The sequence below is a fragment of the Eretmochelys imbricata genome, chromosome 6 (genome assembly GCF_965152235.1).
Source record: "Eretmochelys imbricata isolate rEreImb1 chromosome 6, rEreImb1.hap1, whole genome shotgun sequence".
In the NCBI taxonomy this organism is placed as follows: domain Eukaryota; kingdom Metazoa; phylum Chordata; order Testudines; family Cheloniidae; genus Eretmochelys; species Eretmochelys imbricata.
In genome coordinates, this window is record NC_135577.1 from 70,765,655 (window position 1) to 70,788,950 (window position 23,296).

The 23,296-nt window shown below is 45.8% G+C and overlaps 1 protein-coding gene across 10 annotated transcripts in view; it reads right to left on the reverse strand.

Annotated features, from left to right (window-relative positions):
• MGA (MAX dimerization protein MGA) overlaps positions 1-22,215 on the reverse strand; it is a 94,970-nt gene extending 72,755 nt beyond the window's left edge. For all 10 annotated transcript variants that reach the window (XR_013346370.1, XR_013346371.1, XM_077818848.1 and 7 more), the window contains exons 1-2: positions 22,095-22,215; positions 2,238-3,387 (exon numbers count right to left, since the gene is read on the reverse strand). Coding sequence is in view for 8 of the 10 variants with exons in the window: in XM_077818848.1 (XP_077674974.1) it covers positions 2,238-3,301 (1,064 nt within the window). In the remaining 2 variants the exon portion in view is untranslated. The remainder of the gene's footprint in view (positions 1-2,237; positions 3,388-22,094) is intronic.
• Positions 22,216-23,296: the final 1,081 nt, after the last annotated feature.

Consider the following 23,296-nt stretch of genomic DNA (forward strand, 5'->3'; position numbering starts at 1 on the left):
CACAGAAGATAGAAAAAAGAAGAGGAAAACACTGTATATCCTAGTACAGTATCCCCTTTTGTATGAATTTTTAGTATGTTTTTGGTCTGAGGTGACAACTGTTCTGAAGAAGAAAGGAAAGTGTTTAATTTTCTCTTAAGACTTAAGATGTCCTAAGTCAGCAAATCTACATTATCTGTCATTGAAGAAGTACCTGTGTTGCTCTCTGTCCCACAGAGCTGAAAAAAAAAAAAAAAATTCCTGACTCCAAAATAACAAAATACCTGGAAGAATTGCTTGTTGTTCATCTGTACATTTGATACAAGGGGTTTTTTTTATCCCCGAAGAAACAGCTGGATTGAAGAAGCAAATTTTTCAGTTTGAACAAATCCCTTGAGAATATCTCCACATCACTTGCTAACTGATTTCTGTCAATGACAGAACCATGAGAAAGATCTTGCTGGCTTTAGGGAACTTAAATTTCTTGGAGAGAGAGAGCGCGCAAGCGAGCGAGAGCGAGAGGCCATTTAGACCAGATAAAGTAGTTTTGCCTACAATTATGCAGGACACTCCTACAGCCCCAAAAGAGAGAGAACTCAATAAAACCACTTGTGCCTGAATGCGTCCAGCTGCAAGATTGGGGTTTCTTATAAACTTATAACATTTTTCCAAAGACACCTCCTCCATGTTCTAATCAAAATCTTTTGGGACTTATGGTGGCCTGGGCTAAAGAGGAAGAATCACTTTTGAGAAAATTTTTCACAATCTTAGTTTGATTATTTTTTTTTAATCTGAATTTCTGAAAGGTGATATTGAAAATAAAGCAGCAAAAACACTGCAATAAGAAACACAATTGACCAACTCCTTTCCATTTTGGTCATAGGTGCTCTTAAAAATTAGAATCCTCGTACTCTAAAGAATTAGTTTGGATACAGGTCTCTTGACCTAGAGGTTCTCCTCAGGAGACTTCTGCCTTCTGTTTACGAATACATGAGAAGTTTAGGAGAAACTCTTATTTGTCCTGCCTCAAAACTGGAAAAAGTTGCAAAATAAATATAGTAATAATTCCCTTGGTCCCCACGTGATTCCAATATTCTCGTGAGGTATTACTGCTGCAGGGTTCCGGCGGTCTTATGGGGTGAGAAAACTACCACTTCTACAATTATTCATTGCTGCCCAGATCAAGGACTACCTTGAAGGAACTGAGGAATATCTTCTGCAGAAGCAAAAGCTGAAATTAGGGAAGGAGCACTGATGTTTGGGAACCATTCTTGGTTCTAAAAGGCACTGTGTGTAGTAGTCTCTACTGCAGTGGGTTTACAGTTATGCCACATGTGGGACAATTTTTTCCTTAACAGTGACCTTTCACTATTATTTTGATTGTTCACTGGTAAACTAGTGATATGAGCTATTGGCTACTCTCTGCTGCACTGATTGGCAGAGAACTAGCAGCAAGCCCAGTAAGGTGGCAGCCTAGGCTCTGGCACATATGCCAAGGAATCTGAGAGGAGAGAAAATCAGATATACCTCATTCTGTAGGTGCCAGCTAATATGCTGGCACAAGCAGATTGAGAGAATGTGTAGACCGTTCTGCTGCTTTACTTAGGGAAACCAGTGAAAAGTGCGGTAAAATGCAGGACTTGACTAGGCTGCACTAACACATGCACACATAATGGGAACTGTTAGGAACGCAGAGGTCCACTTGGTACAGATCATCTGAGAGTATGGGCTAAACTGCTCTGCTACATTGCTAAGAGAAGCCAGTGGAAGACGTCAGAGAGTGGTACGCTAGGTAAGACCACATGAATACATACGCTTTATGGGAGTTGGAAGAAGAGTAGATTCAGCACACAGGTGCCTCAAAGGAAGATGAGTAGGCTCTGATTACTAAAAATCTGATCTATTTGAAGTTCCCGGCAGTTTATGAGATGAAATTTTCATCCTCTAAATCTCTTTGTTGCGGGGAACAGTGATCCCCCAGCTTCTCTCTCAAATAGTCACAGTAAATGAGTCAGAGTACAGTACTGCAGAAGTCCAGCAGAACGAAGATGAAATATCCAGATCAATGGATGCCCACGTATGAGAAAAAAGACCTTCTGTAAATCCAAAATGTTCTGGAACATCAGTTCAACCGAACTTTGGTTGTAAATCCATCTTCCCTCCCACCCCCCACTGCCAAAAAACACACCATTTGACATTTTACTGGGAGTCCAGCCCAACGCAGCCCCCACTAGCCAAAAAATGAAATGTACTCCTACCTTTCAGATACCTCTTGTTTTAACCTGGGCATATCACTAAGAGGCAGGTCTGCATCCAGGAAATCCAGGAAGTCCCGTTCTGCATTAAAGGATTCTTTCTCCAGATCAATGTCTGATGGATTCTGACCACTAAATGAAGAATCTAGATCTCTCTGCTGTGACTCTAATCCATCGGTTTCAGTATGGCGGCCACGATTGCTGGGAGAACTGGAAACGCTACCTCCTTCATGCTCCGAGCTACTATTTTGCTTCAGATCACGCTGAGGTCTACTGTTCAGTCCATCATCTCTGAATCCTTTAGCAAAAGGGTTGTAATCTATCTTTAACTGGGTAATCTGGATGTTCTGATAGGCTGTCACCGCAAAGAACTCTGTCTGTGGGAAGGTGAAGGTGTGTACATCAGGACCATTCAGCTGGATAACCTCTGTGGCTTTGTCTGCAGGTACCAGGTGAAGCCGTGGCAGATAGCGGTGCATAGAGTGCAATATGATATGACCTTCTTGGTCCAGAGTATTGTTGGTAAGCTTGAGTTTGTAGAAGGATACCGGCTGGTGCATCCAGTACTGACCAGTGGAAGGTGATTCCGGATGAATAAACACCCGCCCCAGAACATGGGGTTCTGCCTTCCCACTGGGCTCCCACCAACGACCATTCCATTTATAGCGGTGATTGTCCACAGGAGAGATGTCCATGACTAGGATGTATTTCAGATTGGAGTCTAGGCCTGTAATCCAGTACCGACAGTATGGGAACATACGCCTCCCCTGTTTGGTCAGAATCATCTCTGTGCTGCGATGGTAGAACTCATTCCACATACTGTTGTTGTCCAGGGTGACAGTGATGCTACCTGAGGTACAATCAGCTGGAAGGCAAGTCTTTACTTTGGATTTTACTGGAGTTGGCACGCTACTGGTGAGAGTACAGGCATCCCGGTTTGCTACTAGAATTCCTTGATCAGCTTTACCATTTCCCTGCTGCTGTTTCAGGATGACAAAAAAAGCAGGTGCTGCACCAGACACTGTCCCACTGTCCCGGTTACCCAACACAATTTGTTGTTTCTCCATGATGATAATGGGCACTTCTGTAAATTCTTTTACATTAACTGCAAATTCGAAACGGTTCCAACAGCCTTTCCCCTGCGTTCACCATCCTGGAAACAAACAAACAGACCCAATTAGCACTAATCAAACGCAATATACCAAAAAATACTCCTCCCTTTACTTGAAGGAACTGGGTCACTACACACAAAAAACTACATTAAAAGGACATGAAGGTTGCAAAGTCAAGCACCTAAAGTTATGAAATGCCAGAATTAGTGTTGCATGGGAAACTAATTTGCTCCCCTTTTGCATATGTACAGTTGTTAATTACATGATCACACACTATTTTTTCCACAGGACCCAAAGCCTCATGCAATGCACAGGATGGACTGTACGCCTAGGATGAATCAGGGTTATGCAGTGGAGGAGACAGTTGTCTGTAAGATCCTGGCCTCAGTTTCTTGCAGAAATTGGAATATGTGTAGTGAATGATGCAGGGAATTGCAGGAAGAAAAAGAATGGTCTCTTGGTAAAAAGGGGATTCTATGCCAGCCTCTACCAGAGAGTTCCTATGTAATGCTGGACAAGTAATTTAAATCAGACTTTTCAAGGATGGTCATTAACTATGTTTCTCCTTTTCTAGGAGCTCAGTGTGAGTCCCTGTTCTGTCTGAGTTGCAGAAGTGCTGAGCACTCACAGCTCCAACTGAAGTCAATGGGAGCAATGTTTTGACTATATAAAGTGGTTTTAGTGCTAACTATTCTCAAATATCAGGCACTAATCATCTCGAATTGATCATCCAAAATTAGTAGACACTTTAAATCTTACTCTCTGTGTGCCTCAATTCTCTATCTGCAACATGGGGATAATACCATCCCTCACCTCACAAGAGCATTCTGAAAATAGATTCATTAATGTTTGTGAAATCATATACTACTGTGATAAGTGCCATAGAAAAGCCAATGAGAAAATAAAAAAATTGGTCTTCAGAGCAGGGTTGGAAAAGTGTGCAGTCAATAAGGCATTGTTGTGTGTCAGAATTAATGACAACTCAAGATTGTGGAATTCGAATAGCGTGCAGTAAATAAGGCATGGAGCCACCTACCGACAATAAGAATAAAACAAAACATTGGGTATCTACTCATTAAGCGAGCACCATCTATCTTGTGCACTGAATGAGGTAGCATCCTATAAAAACAGATACTATGTGTTCATGTAACTACAAATTGTACCATAATGCGTATGTACAAAGGGGGCAAATTAAGGTCACAAAGGCAACCTTAAAACTGACATTTCCTAATCTCCAAGTGCTTGATCTTGCAACATTAATGTTCTTTTAACATAAGAAATTACACACAAAAAACTAAGATTTTTAAAAAAGCAAACTAAGGAAAAAAAACAAACAGAAATATCGTTATGTGGAATCATACTGACTCCTACACATGGATTAGCAGCCAGTTGGAAACATTTAGATTCACCACACAGACCTCTGCTACTAATGGTGGTGAACAGATAACAACAGTAGGTTAACATCCTCTGGGTAGAACAGCCACTAAAGGGGGATGAGACACACTTTGCCAGTGCATTGCACAGATATCTGAAGACGATAGAGGAATGGTGAATGTCAGGAATCTTGGGTTTCATTCTAGGTTCTGAGGGCGAGTTTGGCCTAATGGTAACAGATCCTTCTTCCCTGATCATCCATGCTTGACCCCTTCTTGCTCTGTCCTTTTGCCTCCCTCCCCTCAGCTCCTTGTCCGATCTCATTCTCCCCTCTTCACTAACTCCCAGCTCAATCTACTCCCTCTGCCCTGTTGGTTCAGACACTCTCTCCTCTTCTTTTCAAGTCAAGATGAAAGCCTCAGTGCCAGCAAAAAGGATACTGAGAGAACAAGAGAGAGTCTACCTGCTCTCACTTAGAGCCCATTGCCACAGAAGTCCACAGCAGCCAGGAGTACACCTAGTATAAACAGAATCTTCAGAGAACTTAGCTGCCAAACTCTAACATGTTGCTACTAAGTATATGCAAGCTGAGATTGTGGAGGGTTATAACTTTGCCAAATTTGGATATTTTTCTACACAAAAACAGCAAGAGGCACATCCCTCCACAAAGGCAAGTCCATGGCCAAACCTCAAGTCTCTGCTCCAAAGCAGAGAGGTGCATGCTAGGTCTTCTGAACAAAAGATTTTTTTTTTTTTTTTAAAGTCTGGAGAAAATGTTGGGGTTTTGCTTAACCTCATTCTTGGAAATGGCAGAACCACTTCTGCTGAAACCTTCCACAAAAATTCAGCCAAAGCAGGCAACCAGCATGGAAATTTTCAGCCAAAACTATTAAAGAGTGGCAAAGTTATAAACAAACTAAAAACAGAGATCTTATGGTGGCAAGCATCAGGCAACCTCAACTATAAGGCAGTGCTATCAGTTCTGCCTATAATAGTGTCACTGTAAGATTATGAGATAGTTATGCAAATAACGAAAATAAGGAGCCACTGTCCTGCTGTAATTACTCCCACAGTTATACATATACAGGGAATGCAAGAGACCCTATCTGCATATTCAAGATTTTACCTTTCTACTCGCCCACTACTCAAATGTCTTATCATTTTGAAAAACATTTTTTTTTTTAAATCGAAAATCCACAAGCGAGCTTGTCAAATTTTATGGTCATTTCCACCCTATCATCACTTTGTAGATGCCAATGGAGTTTTTTAAACTTTATTACAGAACAAAAACTGAACTTCATCTTGATATGGTGTCATTCCTATACTTTTAGTTCAGCCCATCTGCTTTTCATATTCTAGAGAACACATATTTGCAGCTTTCATAGTCCACACTAAATATCAGGGTTTTTCACACTTACATTAAATATGTAAGAAATGTAGTGTGGTAAAATATAATACTAACTCAAAATTCATTCTATTATGTACATGCATAGTCTGAAGGAACCAGAACAAGGGAGTGGAGTTGAGGTCACTAGCACTAGTTCACTTGGGGAAAGTGATGTCTCTGCCAGACACTTTCCTCAAATCCAAACATACTTTATATAAATTAGATATTTAAGAGCAGTTTCTTTAACTGGTATAACACTGATAACTGTTGTTTGTAATCTGATTTCAAGGGTGGCAAAGGTCAGAAAAGTGATTAAGTTATATCTTTCCATATAACAGATCAACTCCTGGTGTTTCTGCTAGTGGAACTTTATAATACAGAGCAACTCAGTGTGTCCTGACTCTTCAACAAACCCCGCTCCAACAAATGCAGGGACGCAGTCTCCCTCCAAGAATAACCAGCTGCAGACCTCAATCCAGAGTAGGTGCATGAAATTGCATCAATTCCACTGTTTTTGAAGACTGATGAACTTGTACAAGGGGGAGCAAGACTCGTCATATGCAATATAATAGGAAATGTCTCATTAATTGGGATGGCTGTGCCTGTGTTTCAAAAAGGGATTAACGAACTACAGTAAGTTCCAACAAACTAAAAAAAGAGAGAACTACGTGTACTACTTCCAACTTGTGTTATTCATATTTATCAGAAAATACTCAAAACTATTCTCAGCTTCTGATTTAGCAAGCAATCTCCCCTTCTCCACCCACACATATTTAGATAATTATATACACAAAAGCTAAATTGCTGAACTACTGGACTATAAATTTCCATTTCTCCTACATAATCTACTAAAATGAAAACAGCAGATTTCACGTATGGTGTATTTCTCAAACTGCAAGGTTCCCAGACTTTTCATGGATAATCAGCATGCCCATGCCACTCATGTGAAGAAGCAGAGCCAGAAAAAAAGACAGTCAACCCCAAATTGTTCATATTCTCCTTTCATAAAAGGAATTTGTTTTATTTATAAATGCAGTAGTAACAAAGTTACATTTAAGTTTGAGGATACATTTTCATCCTGGGTATGTTTTCAGATACTTAAGTTTCAACTTCTTGTGGTTTTATGTTTGGTTTTTGAAGGCACAGGAAGATGAAGAATGGATAGTGTAGGGGTTTTTCATGCATTAAAAATTTTCCAGATCCTTTTGGGGGATTGAATAATACAAAACCTAATTGATTTTCAAGTTTTGCGCAGTTGTGTTGTGAAAATTTTGCCCTGATTCTGCAATAAGATCTGTGAAGGCTGACTCCCATGAACACACAAAAAAGGATAGGAACCATTGTAAAGTGGATTAAGATTCTTATTCAGAAGATACTAGAGAAGTGCTAAGGCCACATATTTGAAAATCACATGCCAAATAAATAGTTTACTAATCTACAAACAGACAACAGGTGCTAAGACCCAGAATTCCCTATATATGACCTTGTACATGTGTTCAATCCATGCCACCGTTTTAGGACACTTCTCACATGCACATTCACAGAACACATTCATAATAATACTGTGCATTTTATCTGCATGCTCAATCACAAATCTCTCCCAGCGTCCACAAAAGCAAATGACAGTGGGAGACTGGCAACGAGCTGGACCTCACAGGCCCTGTAATGGCAGGAGCTGAGAGTATTTATCTCCAGCTGCCAATGAGAGCCAGAGAGATGAGCCCAATGACAGCAAGAGATGTGCGCAGAGCGCTGCTGTTGAAGTCAGCGGGAACATTTGTTCCTGGCTGCCGCAGGGTGGCTGAGTCGGACGGCGCCGCGCTGCAGCCCGGCACACTCGGCAGCACCTCGCTCTGCGAGCCCGCGGCTGGCAGGACTGGCGCAACAGGTGCCGGCCCCGCACGGAGCTCAGCGGGAGCAGGTGGCTTCTCGGCCAGGAGCTGGTTGAGCAGACGCTGCTTTCCGAGGCGGAGACTGAATGCCCGGAGGCCTCGGGTCGGCGAGGCTGGGTTTCCTGGCGGGCGGGCGCTCATCGGCTTCTACCAGGAGTCGCCGCGGCCAGCGAAGGCGCAGCGGCCCTAACCCGGGTTTTCGGGACGGGGAAGATCCACAAGCTCCGCCTCACTGAAGCCCAGCGCACAAGCGGGGCCCGGCAGACACCCCGCGCTGACCTCTACAGCCGCCGCCGATTGACCCCGTCATCAGCGGGGCCTAGAGGCCCTGCCCACCGGGCAGGGGGAGGCCACAGGATGGGAGGCGCATCGCGCTGCAGCTCAGGCCGCAGCAGTGGCGCGAGCGGGCAGCTGGAGCCAGGCCCGCTGCTAGCGCGCAGGGCCTGGCCCACCCCCAGACACTCGAAGGCGCTTCGCGCCTTGCAGCCCCCGCCTCCCGCCCGGGCTGCACCGAAGAGGACACGGTGCGAGGAGCCGCGCCACGTGCCCGCTACAGCACAGGGCCGGCCGGCGCTTCGCGCTGTCACTGGGGTCTGGGGCAGATGCCTGCGCACGGGCCCTGCAGCCTCGTGGCTGCGCCTGGTGTTAATTTTCGCAGCTGGCACGGCCAGCAGGAGGCGCATGAGAACCTGCGTGCACCACCTCGAAGGCGGGGCCCGGCAGTCCCGGTCCTGGCACCCCCACCCGTTCACCGCAGTTACCGTGCGCCGGAGAGAGAGGGCTCCCCCCCTTCTCTTCACACGGACCGTGTGTCCACCAGCTGGGGGGAACGTGCGTGCGCAACCGCATGACGTCACGACGCTGTACTCCGCGCAGGCGCACTGGTGACTCGCGTTTCCCCTCCCTCCCGCCTGGTTGCCCACCCGTCACGTGCCAGGGTCGGGCCCCCCCCCCCCCAGACATTGGGCCCGGGCCTACCCCGCCCCCAGGCGAGGAAGGGGGAAGATTCTCGAAGAGAAGCCGTCGTAGGGCCCCTGCACGCGCTGCGCCACCCCCAGGAGACGCTGCCATCGAAGCCCCGGCCAGCTCCCGTGCCCCCCGCCGCCGAAATCATCGCGCCACTCGAGGCTCCGGAGCTCGCTGCTCCCCGCACCAGAGAGCGGCCGCAGGTCGGCCCCCATCCCCTGGGCGCGCTCCGACAGCGAGGGGCCGCCTCTGCAGGCGGAGCTGCCCCTCCCCATACCCAGGGTCTAAATCTAACCCCGGCTGGCCCCCTTGCAGAGCTCAGCCCGCTGGGCGCCCCACTTGTCTCCTGAGCATTTACTGGGCGCAGAACTACTGTCAAGTCAGGCAAACATGCAACAGAGACAACTATCATACACTGCAAGGTCACAGAATCATAGAATATCAGGGTTGGAAGGGACCTCAGGTGGTCATCTAGTCCAACCCCCTGCTCAAAGCAGGACCAATCCCCAATTTTCGCCCCAGATCGCTAAATGGCCCCCTCAAGGATTGAACTCACAACCCTGGGTTTAGCAGGCCAATGCTCAAACCACTGAGCTATCCCTCCCTCTCTTCTGTATGTATTGAAACACTGCTCCTGTACAGGTCAATACAAATTTGTGTTAGGCTGTTTTGTAGGGCTCTCCAACAACGTATTTCTTCCAGGGATCACTTCTCTTAAAAAGCATATTCAAAAAGGGGTGAGGGGCCAGCATAGCCCTTGCTGCATGCCCCAGAGCATTCTTTTCTAACAAATAGCTTGTAAACCATGTTTTAAATTAAAAATCATTAGCCATTAACTATTAATCTGATGGCAAATATCTCACAACGTCTACTTTTGTATTTTAATCTGTATTTGCATGACATACAATTGCACATTACACACTGTAGGCATTAAAATTCCAGTCTATATTATAATTATCTATATTTTATATTATCTAAAAATTCTCCTAGGCCACCTCAAGGCTGGAAGTGCTTGGGCATCTAGAAGAAGCCAACATCAAATTCTGTGATCAAGAACAAGCCAAGTGCTTGTGAGTATAAAGCCAGCAAAGGAAAATTTTAATAGGTGAAAACCTGTTTAATGTCTGAAAAAAAATTCTTAGCTTTAAAAACCAGGGTTAATAAAATACACCTTGATATATTTTATCTGCAAAACTTGAACAGCCCTAAAAAAAAAAAAAAAGTGTCAACCTGGTCATTTAACCTTAAAAACACTAAAAGAAAAGGAGTACTTGTGGCACCTTTAGAGACTAACCAATTTATTTGAGCATAAGCTTTCGTGAGTTACAGCAAAGTGAGCTGTAGCTCACGAAAGCTTATGCTCAAATAAATTGGTTAGTCTCTAAAGGTGCCACAAGTACTCCTTTTCTTTTTGCGAATACAGACTAACACGGCTGTTACTCTGAAACCTTAAAAACACTATGCTCACAGCCTTAGAGAGACAGGGTTATTTATTATAGGGTGCCAAAAAAGAAAGTTGAGGGAACCTAACGGACAGTTCAATGTCAAGCTACCAAAGCACCAGCAACCTAGACATTTGCATTGAATAGATGACCAATCATAACAAGTAATGTTATCAAAGCATCTATTTCAGTTCTGTTAGCATTATTTTCTTTTTGCCACTCAAATCCAATTTTCAATACTGAGAGTTGGCAAGCTGAATATAACATTGGGGAAGGCCAGCCCTCCCATGACTGTTTCTAGGCAACAGAAGCTTATTCATATGCATTTGGGATAATCTCTCATAGTTTGGATTCCAAGAGCATCACAAAGAAACTGCACAAACCAATCCATTTTTTCAGGCACAATAGACACATATGCATCAGATTTAAAAACCTAGATAGTTATTCTCTCCAGAGCAGATAAAATATTTTCCTTTGCCCTTTTAGATCAAAAAGGCAGGAACGGTGAAGTAAGACTTGAAAGTAAAATGCTAGGAGACAGCAGACTAAAGATTAAATCTATCACCACTGTACAAAAACTGTTTAAATACCTAACATCATTGCAAAAGTCAATGTGAAATACCGGTTCTACTACTAAAACGGAGGCCCCTTATTATTAACATATCTTCACCAGAAAGACACACTGGGTTTTTCCCTTTTTTTGTTTCTAAGATTACAAGAATCATGCAAATCACAAGAGGCTGCTGTTATTTATTTAGCATGGGTGTGGTGCCACTGTCTTTGGAAAGGCGTCAAATAATATTCTTAGAAGTTACTAGAACTTCTCTGCACAGAAGACCATTTTCATCTAGTAAGCAGTGAAATGCATCAGCGGTTGTTTTCCAAATATCAAGGGGAAGTAGGATGAAAAACTGGAAAGTCAAGCAAGTATTCCAGTAGCCTTAATGTAGAAGACATTTATTTAAACCATATGTAAGTTTAAAACCTATCACTGGGTTAAGAGTCTTGTATGCCTCCTCTTGGTTTTGATTCTTTTGCATTCTTTTGTTTTTTTACTCATTTTCCTCTTTGTTTTTTTCCTTGTGTTTATTCTTCTATTTTCTCTGAAGCTATAAAATTGCTTAAATAAATGTAATTAGTTATAGTGTACCTTCCTAGGCAGCAAAAAGATGTACCCAATCTAGTATAAAGGCTCTACTTAGTTGTAAATCAACATGACTTAAATGGGTATATTAACCAATGAGAAGGCACCTTTCTTTAGCAGATAACTGAAGTACAAATGGAAAAGTTGATCAAAATTCATGATTTAAATGAATGATTTAAATCAATACATGCCCTTTGATCCTCATATCTCATATGTCTGTTTCACTCTTCTTTGTCTCACCTCTGCTCCTATCCTCCTGTAGTTTTCCCACTTCTTTCCTCTTTAAATAGGTCTACTCCCCTAAGAAGTTGTACCACACAGCTCTTATTCTATATGCCACAGCATAAATCTAAGGCCTTATCTACACTGGCAAATTTTTTAGTCTTAGGACTTTGTTGGTGTAACTCCACTGGTGGTACCTACATTGGGAGCACTAGCCCAGACATGTCTAAGGGGTTTTTACCACCATCATCTAACCTTTCTCTGTATTAAAGCTTCCATCATTGCTAACTCCAGTGGTGAATTATGGCTACAAAGTTTGCTAGCCTAGAGGAAGTATCAGGGTCATGCTATTCTAGTCAGATTCAGTTTGCTTCCAGCACTACTAGACACCTCCTTTCAAAGAAATGTTTTGTGGCACTATTGTGCTTCCTGGCACTGGAGAAAGAGAAAGAACCGTCCCCTTGGTATAGTGTTAGGGCTTGTCTACATGGGGAAATTGACTAGGATGGCTATTCTGGAATATCTACAGCAGAACAACTCCCCATGTGGACATTTTTCCAAAATAAAAAGTGACTTTATTCCAGAATCATTACTCCACACTTACAAAGCAAAATAATTATACCAGAATTAAGTGACTTTATTACAGAATCCACATGGGAGAGGTATTTCAGAATACCTTAGCGGAATAGTGATGCTGGTCTATTTCCCGCAAACAGACAAGGCCTTACTGTAGAAGACAACCCAACTGTTGTAACTGATTACAGCAGGGGTGGCCAACCTGTGGCTCCGGAGCCACATGCAGCTGTTCAGAGGTTAATATGCCGCTCCTTGCATATGCGCTGACTCCGAGGCTGGAGCTACAGATGCTAACTTTCCAGTGTGCTGCTCACTGCTCAACCCCCTTCTCTGCCCAAGGTCCTGCCACCACTCCATCCGTTCCCCCAAGCCTGCCATGCACTCCCTCCTCCCCACCAGAGCCCACTGTGAAACAGCTAATTGCAGCAGGCAGGAGGCATGGGAAGGGGGAGGTGCTAACCAGCGATGGGTGGGAGGTGCTGAGAGCTGGACAGGGGGTAGCGGATGGGGGGCTGCTGACATAATACTGTGATTCTTTGACAATGTTCACTGGTGAATTCTGGCTCCTTCTCGGGCTCAGGTTGGCCATCCCTGGATTACAGGATACTACTATTTTGGAAATTTACAGAATAAACTTTAAAATGAATATAGAGTTGTTGGAGACGCTACAGTGAAATTAGACCACCTTTCAATCAGGGTGGATTGATTTACATCAGGGGTCTCAAACTCAAATGACCATGAGGGCCACATGAGGACTAGTGCATTGGCCCGAGGACCGCATCACTGTCCCATCCTACCCCCACTCCACCCCTTCCATGGGGCCCCGCCCCTGCCCCACCTCTTTCCTGCCCCCATTCCAACCCCTTCCCTGAACCACGGCCAATAGGATCTTCGGGGGAGGTACCTGGAGGCGTGGCTAGGGCAACACTGTGCCCCTCCTCCCCCAGGTCCCAGCCGCTTCCTGGAGCCGTGCGGGGGCAAGGCAGGCAGGGAGCCTGCCCTGCCCCCAGTACGCGCCGGGCCGGAACGACTCTAGATAAACGCCGCTGGGTGCCATGGGGAGCTGGTAGGCTGCAGAAAAAGTGGGCCGTGTGTTTGCGACCCCTGATTTACATCAAGGTGATCTAAATCATGGATTTTGATCAACTTTTCCAGTTGTACTTCAGTTATCTGCTAAAAAAAGGTGCCTTCTCATTGGTTAATATAACCATTTAAACATGTTGATTTACAACTAAATAGAGCCTTTACACTAGATTGGGTACAGCTTTTTGCTACCTAGGAGGGTATACTATAACTACATACATTTATTTAAACAATTATATAGCTTTAATATTTTCAGACTCTTATTAATTGTGCATTAGTATATTAAAAATGGCGATGGATATATTGCTTATTTGCTAGATAATTAACTTTGTACTCATGACTTGTGTCAAGCTGCATTAGGGTGATAATTGAAATTTAATTAAAAACAAAACAGTACATAATTTTGTATTAACAAAACAAGACAATGTAGTACATGACCTATTATAAAGCATGACCTCAAAAGTTAGAATTGGGGGAAAAAACATCTTTCTTTATATAGAAAGGAAGCGTTTAACACAAAGAGAAGAACATGGAATGGAGTCTTACTTGGCAATCCATACTGCAGTACTAGCTGAAGAACTGTATGGCACAAGTGGACATATGCTACAAGGTCATTTCTGAGGAGGGAGATACTCTGACAATACTACCGAAAGGGGCATGGTGGCACCAGGGGTGGCAGGTTTGTAGGAATTTTGATGGTGCCCAGAACCCACCCCTCCCCCCACCTGCCTAAGGCCCTGGGAGGGAGTTTGGGTGGGGGGAGGAGGTCTGGGGTGCAGGACCTGGGCTGAGGATTAGGGTGCAGGAGAGGTGCAGGCTCTGAGGTGAAGTTTGGGTGCTGGGTTTAGGCTCTGGGCTGGGGCAGGGGTGCAGGAGGGGATGAGGAGTGCAGGCTCTGGGACAGAGTTTGGGTGGGGGAGTGGGTCTGGGGTACAGGCTTTAGGCTGGGGTAGGGGTGCAGGAGGGGAAGAGAGGTGCAGGGTCTGGGACGGAGTTTGGGTGTAGGCTCTGGGCTGGGGCAAGCGGTGGGGGTGCAGGAGGGAATTTGGATGCAGGCTCTGGGCTGGGCTGGGCTGGGGGTGCAGGCTCTGGGAGGGAGTTTGGGGTTAGGAGGGGGTGTGTGGGAAGGGATGCAGGCTGTGGGGCTGAGGATGAGAGGTTTGGAGTGTGGGAGGGGGCTCAGGGTTGGGACAGAGGATTAGGGTACGGGGGGGAATGAGGGCTCTGTCTGGGGCTGGGGTTGAGGGGTTTGGGGCGTTGGAGAGGCTCAGGACTAGGGCAGAAGGGCAGGGTAAGGGCAGCCTGCCCTGCCATTAGTGAGAGGGGGGCACTAGGACCCTGCAGCAGCAGTTGATGCAGGGAGCCTACAGAGCAGAGTCAGCATGAGCTGCAGGCTCTGGGGCACCTGAGCAGGGGGCAGCAAGAGGGGGCTGGGGAACATTCGGGGGAGGTGCGGGGGGCAGTAGACAGGGCCAGGGGAGAGATCCGGCCCCAAACATTAGTGGAGCCAGGCCCCTGGCCCCTGAATATTGCTGGAGTCCGGGCACGAGTGTATATAACTCACCGCCCCTGGGTGGCATTGAAGCAGAAGAGAGACTTTCAACTAAGGAGATTCAAATGACTGCACTTATTGTATCAGTGCGATGCCTCCGCAATGGCAATCGCTTGAATCTCAGTCAGTTGAAGATTTACCTCTTCAAGTTGTTAGGTAACTTCAATCAATTATTGCATTCCTGATAATCAAATGAAGCACTCCTGTGTGAATTCAGAGTGGATTTGAGGTATATTACAGTATATTGATCTCTTTAATGCAGACCAGAACTAAGAGTGTTCCATCCTATATAAGCACTAAAAAAAATTATGTAACCCAAATAGCTACATTAGTTAATCTTTTGCCACTTTGGAGAACCTGTAACAAACATATTACAAGTAAGTTTGTCACCTCTGGATCCCAGATATATTAACATAAGAATGACATACTGGGTCAGACCAATGGTTCATCTAGCCCAGTATCCTGTCTTCCAACAGTGGCTAATGCCAGGTGTTTAAAAGGGAATGAATGCAATAGGCAATCATCGCGTAATCCATCTGGTCGTCCATTGAAACTTTTGATAAACACAGGCTAAGGACACAGAGCATGGGGTTGCATCCCTTACCATCTTGGCTAATAGCTGTTGATGGACCTATCCTCTATGAACTCATCTAGGTTTTTATTTTGGTTTTTTTTTTTTTTTTTTTTTTACTGTTATAGTTTTGGCCTTCACAACATCCCCTGACAATGAGTTCCAAAGGTTGACTATGCGTTGTGTAAAGCAGTACTTATTTTTGTTCGTTTTAAATGTGCTGCCTATTAATTTCATTGGGTGACCCATGGTTCTTGTGTTATCTGAAGGAGTAAACAACACATTCTATTCACTAATATTTGGAGATATTATATTTGAAACAAACTGATCTAAATTCATCCTTTGGTTATGCTCACAAAGCCACATGGACTTTGACAGGGCATAACTTAGGGCACATCTTGCCCTATCATCGTTATATGGTGAATCATATCAGAAACTGGCATAAGTAAGGGATTATTGTATAGAAATTAGAGCAGGAAATCACCAAAGTATAAACCATCTTTTTTTATACAGAAACTAAGCCGTTAACACAAAGAGAAGAGCATGGACTGGAGTGTTAGTTGGCAATCCACACTGCAGTACTGGCTGAAGAACTGTTCAGGTATCTACCTGGGCATTGCAGGATTAGGGCTTACAACAAACCAGTGTGCACAAAAGAGTGGAAAAAATGGTAAGAAGTTAGTTTTCACTCAAAACTGGTGATTATTTTTACATATATAGATAAAAAATACAACTAAAAGAGCATTCTATTTAAAAGATATATCATTGTATATTATTTTCAGCAAATTTTATCATAAAGTCATTTGTACACTCTCTATTCAGGGGGTCACCATAAGCTTGCTATATTTTTAACCACTCCTTACCCTCTTCATTCTGAAAGTTATAGAACAGAGGAATAAAGCAGGGGAAGGTCATGTTTGTGCTTCCTGTCATAGCTACTGTGGCAGAAGGAAAATGAAACAGACAAGAATCAGGCAGTTCTCATCAGTTACACTTTCTTACTACAAGCATTATCAAAAATGTACCATCTGCAGGGGGCACTCACCCAAAGACATAAATGAAACTGAAAGAACAAGCCAGGAGTGAAAGAGGAACAACAAAAACAAGTGAGGAGATAAGACACAGACATCAGCAACCTCAGGAACAACTCTGACATCTTTCAAAGTAACAGCCATGTTAGTCTGTATTCGCAAAAAGAAAAGGAGTACTTGTGGCACCTTAGAGACTAACCAATTTATTTGAGCATAAGCTTTCGTGAGCTACAGCTCACTTCATCGGATGCATACTGTGGAAACTGCAGAAGACATTATATACACAGAGACCATGAAACAATACCTCCTCCCACCCCACTCTCCTGCTGGTAATAGCTTATCTAAAGTGATCATCAAGTTGGGCCATTTCCAGCACAAATCCAGGTTCTCTCACCCTCTGCCCCCCCCCCCCACATACACAAACTCACTCTCCTGCTGGTAATAGCCCATCCAAAGTGACCACTCTCTTTAAAATGTGTATGATAATCAAGGTGGGCCATTTCCAGCACAAATCCAGGTTTTCTCAACCCCCGACCCCCCTCCAAAAACCACACACACAAACTCACTCTCCTGACATCATAATCAAAAAGGCTGACAAAGGAGGTGCTGTCGTCATCAGGAATAAGTTGGAATATGAACAAGAGGCTGCTAGGCAGCTCTCTGACTCCACATTCTACAGGCCATTATCCTCTGATCCCACTGAGGATTACCAAAAGAAACTACACCCTCTGCTCAAGAAACTCCCTGAAAAAGCACTGGAATAGATCTGTGTAGACACATGCCTAGAACCCCGACCAGGAGTATTCTATCTGCTTCCCAAGATCCATAAACCTGGGAATCCTGGACACCCCATCATCTCAGGCATTGGCACCCTGACAGCAGGATTGTCTGGCTATGTGGACTCCCTCCTCAGGCCCTATGCTACCAGCACTCCCAGCTACCTTTGAGACACCACTGACTTCCTGAGGAAACTACAGTCCATCGGTGATCTTCCAGAAAACACCATCCTGTCCACTATGGATGTAGAAGCCCTCTACACCAACATTCCACACAAAGATGGACTACAAGCCATCAGGAACAGTATCCCTGATAATGTCACGGCAAACCTGGTGGCTGAACTTTGCGACTTTGTCCTCACCCACAACTATTTTACATTTGGGGACAATATATACCTTCAAGTCAGCGGCACTGCTATGGGTACCCGCATGGCCCCACAGTATGCCAGCATTTTTATGGCTGACTTAGAACAACGCTTCCTTAGCTCTCATCCCCTAGCACCCCTACTCTACTTGCGCTACATTGATGACATCTTCATCATCTGGACCCATGGAAAAGAAGCCCTTGAGGAATTCCACCATGATTTCAACAATTTACATCCCACCATCAACCTCAGCCTGGACCAGTCCACACAAGCGGTCCATTTCCTGGACACTACTGTGCTAATAAGCGATGGTCACATAACCACCACCCTATACCGGAAACCTACTGACCGCTATTCCTACCTCCATGCCTCCAGCTTTCACCCTGACCACACCACACGATCCACTGTCTACAGCCAAGCTCTAAGATACAACCGCATTTGCTCCAATCCCTCAGACACCTACAAGATCTCTAGCAAGCATTCTTAAAACTACAATACCCACCTGATGAAGTGAAAAACTGATTGACAGAGCCAGAAGAATACCCAGAAGTCACCTACTACAGGACAGGCCCAACAAAGAAACTACAGAACACCACTAGCTGTCACCTTCAGCCTCCAACTAAAACCTCTCCAGCGCATCATCAAAGATTTACAACCTATCCTGAAAAATGATCCCTCACTCTCACAGATCTTGGGAGACAGACCAGTCCTCACTTACAGACAGCCCCCCAACCTGAAGCAAATACTCTCCAGCAACCACGCACCACACAACAAAAACACTAACCGAGGAACCTATCCTTGCAACAAAGCCCGATGCCAACTCTGTCCACATATTTATTCAAGTGACACCATCATAGGACCTAATTACATTAGCCACGCTATCAGGGGCTCATTCACCTGCACATCTACCAATGTGATATATGCCATCATGTTCCAGCAATGCCCCTCTGTCATGTACACTGGCCAAACCGGACAGTCTCTACGCAAAAGAATAAATGGACACAAATCTGACATCAGGAATCATAGCATTCAAAAACCGGTAGGAGAACACTTCAACCTCTCTGGCCACTCAGTAAAAGATTTAAGGGTGGCAATTTTGCAACAGAAAAAGCTTCAAAAACAGACTAGAAACTGCTGAGCTTGAATTAATATGCAAACTAGATACCATTAACTTGGGTTTGAATAGAGACTGGGAGTAGCTGGGTCATTACACATATTGAATCTATTTCCCTAAAGTTAAGTATCCTCACACCTTATTGTCAACTGTCTAAATGGGCCATCTTGATTATCACTACAAAAGTTTTTTTCTCCTGTGAATAGCTCATCTTAACTAATTAGCCTCTCACAGTTTGTATGGCAACTTCCAATTTATCTTTATGTCTATATATCTTCTTACTATATGTTCCATTCTATGCATCCGATGAAGTGGGCTGTAGCCAATGAAAGCTTATGCTCTAATAAACATGTTAGTCTCTAAGGTGCTACAAGTACTCCTGTTCTTTTTGCAGATACAGACTAACACAGCTGCTACTCTGAAACCTGAGACAAGGGAGAAGGCTCATTTGAATTCAGAACTAAGTATGTTCTCTCCAGGTTGTTAATGTCTAGCAATCAATTTGAGCCAACTAAATAAACAGTATAGACAAGCCCTATGGCCATCACTTTTTAGCTGGAGGAAGAGTTGCCCTGAGTTTTTAAGGGGTGAGAAAAATGAGAAAGATGGTCTTTTGACTAGTGCACCACAGGAGATCTGGATTCTATTTCCATCTCTGTCACAGACTTCTTATATATAACCTTAGGCGAATTACTTTATTTCCATGCCTGTTTCCTCATCTTAAACTTGAGATAGTTAGGTGTAATGTTTGCAACGCATTTTGAGATCATTGGATGGAAAGTGTTACAGAAGGAAAAAAGTATTAATACTATAAAAGCGTGTCAAAGTGGGACAGTATTCCACCAATTAAAAAAAAAAAGTAAAATTTTTATAAGGCACATGTTCTCCTACCTTCTGTCATAAACTCAAATTAGGTCAACAATCCTTTCCCTACTTCTCTAACCCTCCCATTTCCCTTTTCTGGAGGTAGTGGTTCTTGTGATGAACAAATGCTTTTCTAGAGGACACAATTTTATTTAGGTCAGTTTCATGTATCTATCCCGATTTTCTACATCCTCTTTTTCTTCTCTGTTCCTTTTCAGATTATTCCCTCCTATTATCCCTCTTACTACTTCTTACCCCAACCCTCCATCATCCTTCCTACTCCCATCCCATTGCCACCCCCTCTTCAACTCACAGAAATAAAAGAAAATGGAAAGGACTGAAGTTTTTTAAAAAATCCACAGGAATATAATTGTTTGGGATACATCATCTGACTGGTTTCAGAGTAACAGCCATGTTAGTCTGTATTCGCAAAAAGAAAAGGAGTACTTGTGGCACCTTAGAGACAATCTGACTGTAGCAGACTGTCCGGCTCCAATTTTCCAATTTATTGGAAAATGGAAGAGGACCCCCATCATCATGACCAGATTCTTGCTAACAAAGTCACACAGCCAAAAAAAAACAAAACACACCCCACTCTTCAACCCCAAATCTGACTACCAATTTAACCCAGAACATGTCTTGAAAAAAAGGTACAGTGGTTTAATATCTAGTCCCATCCACCTTCTCTAGGAACCCTAATAAGGTAGAATGTGCCAATACCCGAGACTGAGAATTCCAATCACTGATCACCTGCTGAAAGAAAAATCCCATTGGATTTTTTCCCACGGCATAGGTCCAATAATGCTCCATCAACTTGGGATCCTCACTGTGAACTATAGAACCTAGATCGCCTTGCTATTCTCCCTCCCCACCCCAAGCATCGTAGGGCTCACATGAACCGCAGAGGCCGATACACTCAATACTGGTAACACTGCTAGTAAGTATTGCTTCTAACAATCCCCAATAGGAAAGGATATCATAATGCCCAAGGGAGACAAAATTCATGCAGTATCTCTGATCAGGACTGTACATCCAAGGAAGCAATCTCACAACCTGAAAAGAGATTTTTGAAATATATCAACATATTCTTCACTCTATGCTGCCATAACCTAACCTATGAAAATAAAGGAGCAAAGAATATACTAGAATGTGTGGCACACAGAGCTGCAAAGTACTAAATAGAATATGCAAGGTAAAACAAAAATCCATGCAACAAAAGAATGGAAAGAGTGGTTACAGCACAACAATAAATGTCAGAAGAAAAGTGTTTCAGCAACACAGATGAAAAGAGCAAGAATCACCATTTTAATGAAGAGTCAAGCTACATACAGGATGCCACATGCACATACACCGTACAAAAGGAGATCTGTGGCCCTGTTATGCCTGAGACTAGAGATGTTCTCGCTTCCTCACACGTGCGTGTGGTTTCAGTTTGCAGTTGGGGCATGCCAGAGCTGTGATCTTCAGAGCAGACTTCTGAGGAGGGCGTTCACTGTTGACCATGGAGCCTTTGCACACTGACACTCTGCTGTGGTTTCACCTGTTAGGGCTCCAGCAGCACAGGAGGCCCAGGGAGATCTGTACAGCTCAGACTGTGACCGAGATAAACCACAGGGACTGAGCTGAAGCCCGAAGCTCCCTCGATCCTCGACTCGCCCCTCACATCCGCAGCCCCGAGCCCCGTGGAGGTAGGAGCCTCAGCGCTTCGCGCTCCCGCAGCCACCCAGCCCGTGCGGAGCAGGGCGCCCTGCGCTTCTCGAGAAGGCTGTAAACTCAGGGTCCCATCTGCTCGACGGGGACATCGACAGCAGCAGGGCGGCTCCTGGCGAGGGGCCAGCCTCGCCGCAGCAAAGCCCCCTCAGCCTCCCCCCGCGCGCTTAGGATCACTGAAGGGGTGATAGCTCCTTGTGCAGCCGCCTCCCGGAGCGGGGCGAGGTCAGGCCGCGCTCCCCGCGCCGGTGCCCGGATGCAGCCGGCGGCGGCGTAGCTACTGTCTGTCTCTCGGCTCTGTCCCCGTCCCCCTTCCGCCCCTCGGCAGCAGGGCTCGGTCACGTGATCGCTCTCACGCCCCTCCCGGCGCCTGCTGTTCGCGTGCTCGCGGGGGCCGTTTCCCGGGGGCTAAGGAGGGGCCCAGCCTGCGCGAGAACCACCGCTCCCTCACCGCGCCCCCTCCCACCGCCCAGGGAGTAGCCCACCTCGCTCTCGCCTCAAAAGCGTCCCCGAGAACGGGAGGCCGAGCCGCCGCTGGCAGGCGCAGGGGAGAGCGATCCCGTGTGATTGGGCCACCCAGCTCACGTGACACCCCTACCTCACGCCACCTCCTCGAATAAAACTTCAAAATGGGGGCGAAAATACCGGGCGGATCCCGTCGCGCGCTCCGAGCTCCTACCTGCTTCCCGCCGCTAGCTCCACGCGGCGCAGGGCCACACCGCAACCCACGAGCCCCGCTCGCAGCTCCTGAGGCCTTCGCCTGCCACGCGCAGCCTCTTCGCTCATTGGCTGTCGGCCCTGTCACGTGCTCTCACCCCCCCTCGCCTGGTGGGTCCGCCCCCACACCGTGGGAGCTGAGCCTTCCGGCGCGAGGCAGCAGCCTGGAAACAGGCGATGTTTGGCGCGCGTGCTGAGGCTACAGAGGCCGCAGCGGACAGGCAAAGCAAGAGAGCCTCGCGACGGCCGCACAAGCGCCCTCCTGATTGGCTGGGTGACCAGTTCACGTAGTTTCCGTTCCTTCTCTTGACCACGCCCTTCCTGCCCCTCCCCTGCGCGAGGGAAACACGCTGTTCTCGCGTGGGCCAAACAGAACTCGTTCCTCATTGGTTGCCTGTAGGGCTCACGTGATTCTCTCCTTCCCGGCCCCAAATAACGGCTTGGCCCCGTTAGGTTGTCGCTCGCCGGGTGAGGAGCGGGCGGCGAGACTAGGCTCGGCGTGAGACTAGCTGGCAGGGAGCAGCCGAAGCCGCGGGGCGAGCCGACGGGCCGGGCGTGCTGAGCAGGTGTCTTCATGTGCCAGGTACTTGACAGCCTCCCGTCATTCCCCTCTCAGCTCTTGCCCTGCCTGGATCCCTCCCGACGTGGTAGCCCCCCCGCTGCCCGTCTCTGGAGCGCCAGCCCCTGGGTCTCCCCGAGCGCCGCTCCCCCTGAAAGCCCCGACTCTGCGCCCCAGGAACGGGCAGGACGCCTCTGCCAAAGCCGGAGATGACAGAGGACCCTCCTGGTGGCTCAGACACATTCCCCCGCCCGGATGGCACCTCCGCGTAGATCTGTGGCACCAGCATTGGAGGTGCTGCTTTACAGAACATCGGGATGAACATTCCAGAAGACCTGCAGCCTCATCCGGGACTCCACTATCGATTGCAAAAAAAGAGTTTAAGGGAGTAAGGAATGAGGCTGGTGATGCTTAGCAGTGACTAGACCTCCACAAAGCAGACTAGCAGGGGCTTTGCAAGAGAAGGGCAGGTTTATGTTATAGCTTATGTACATTTATCAGATGTGTAATATTTCTGAGGAATCTCTTAACTTTTTTAAACACTTTATATATTGCACATGAGTACATCATTTGCACCAATCAGGGGTGGCCAGCCTGAGCCTGAG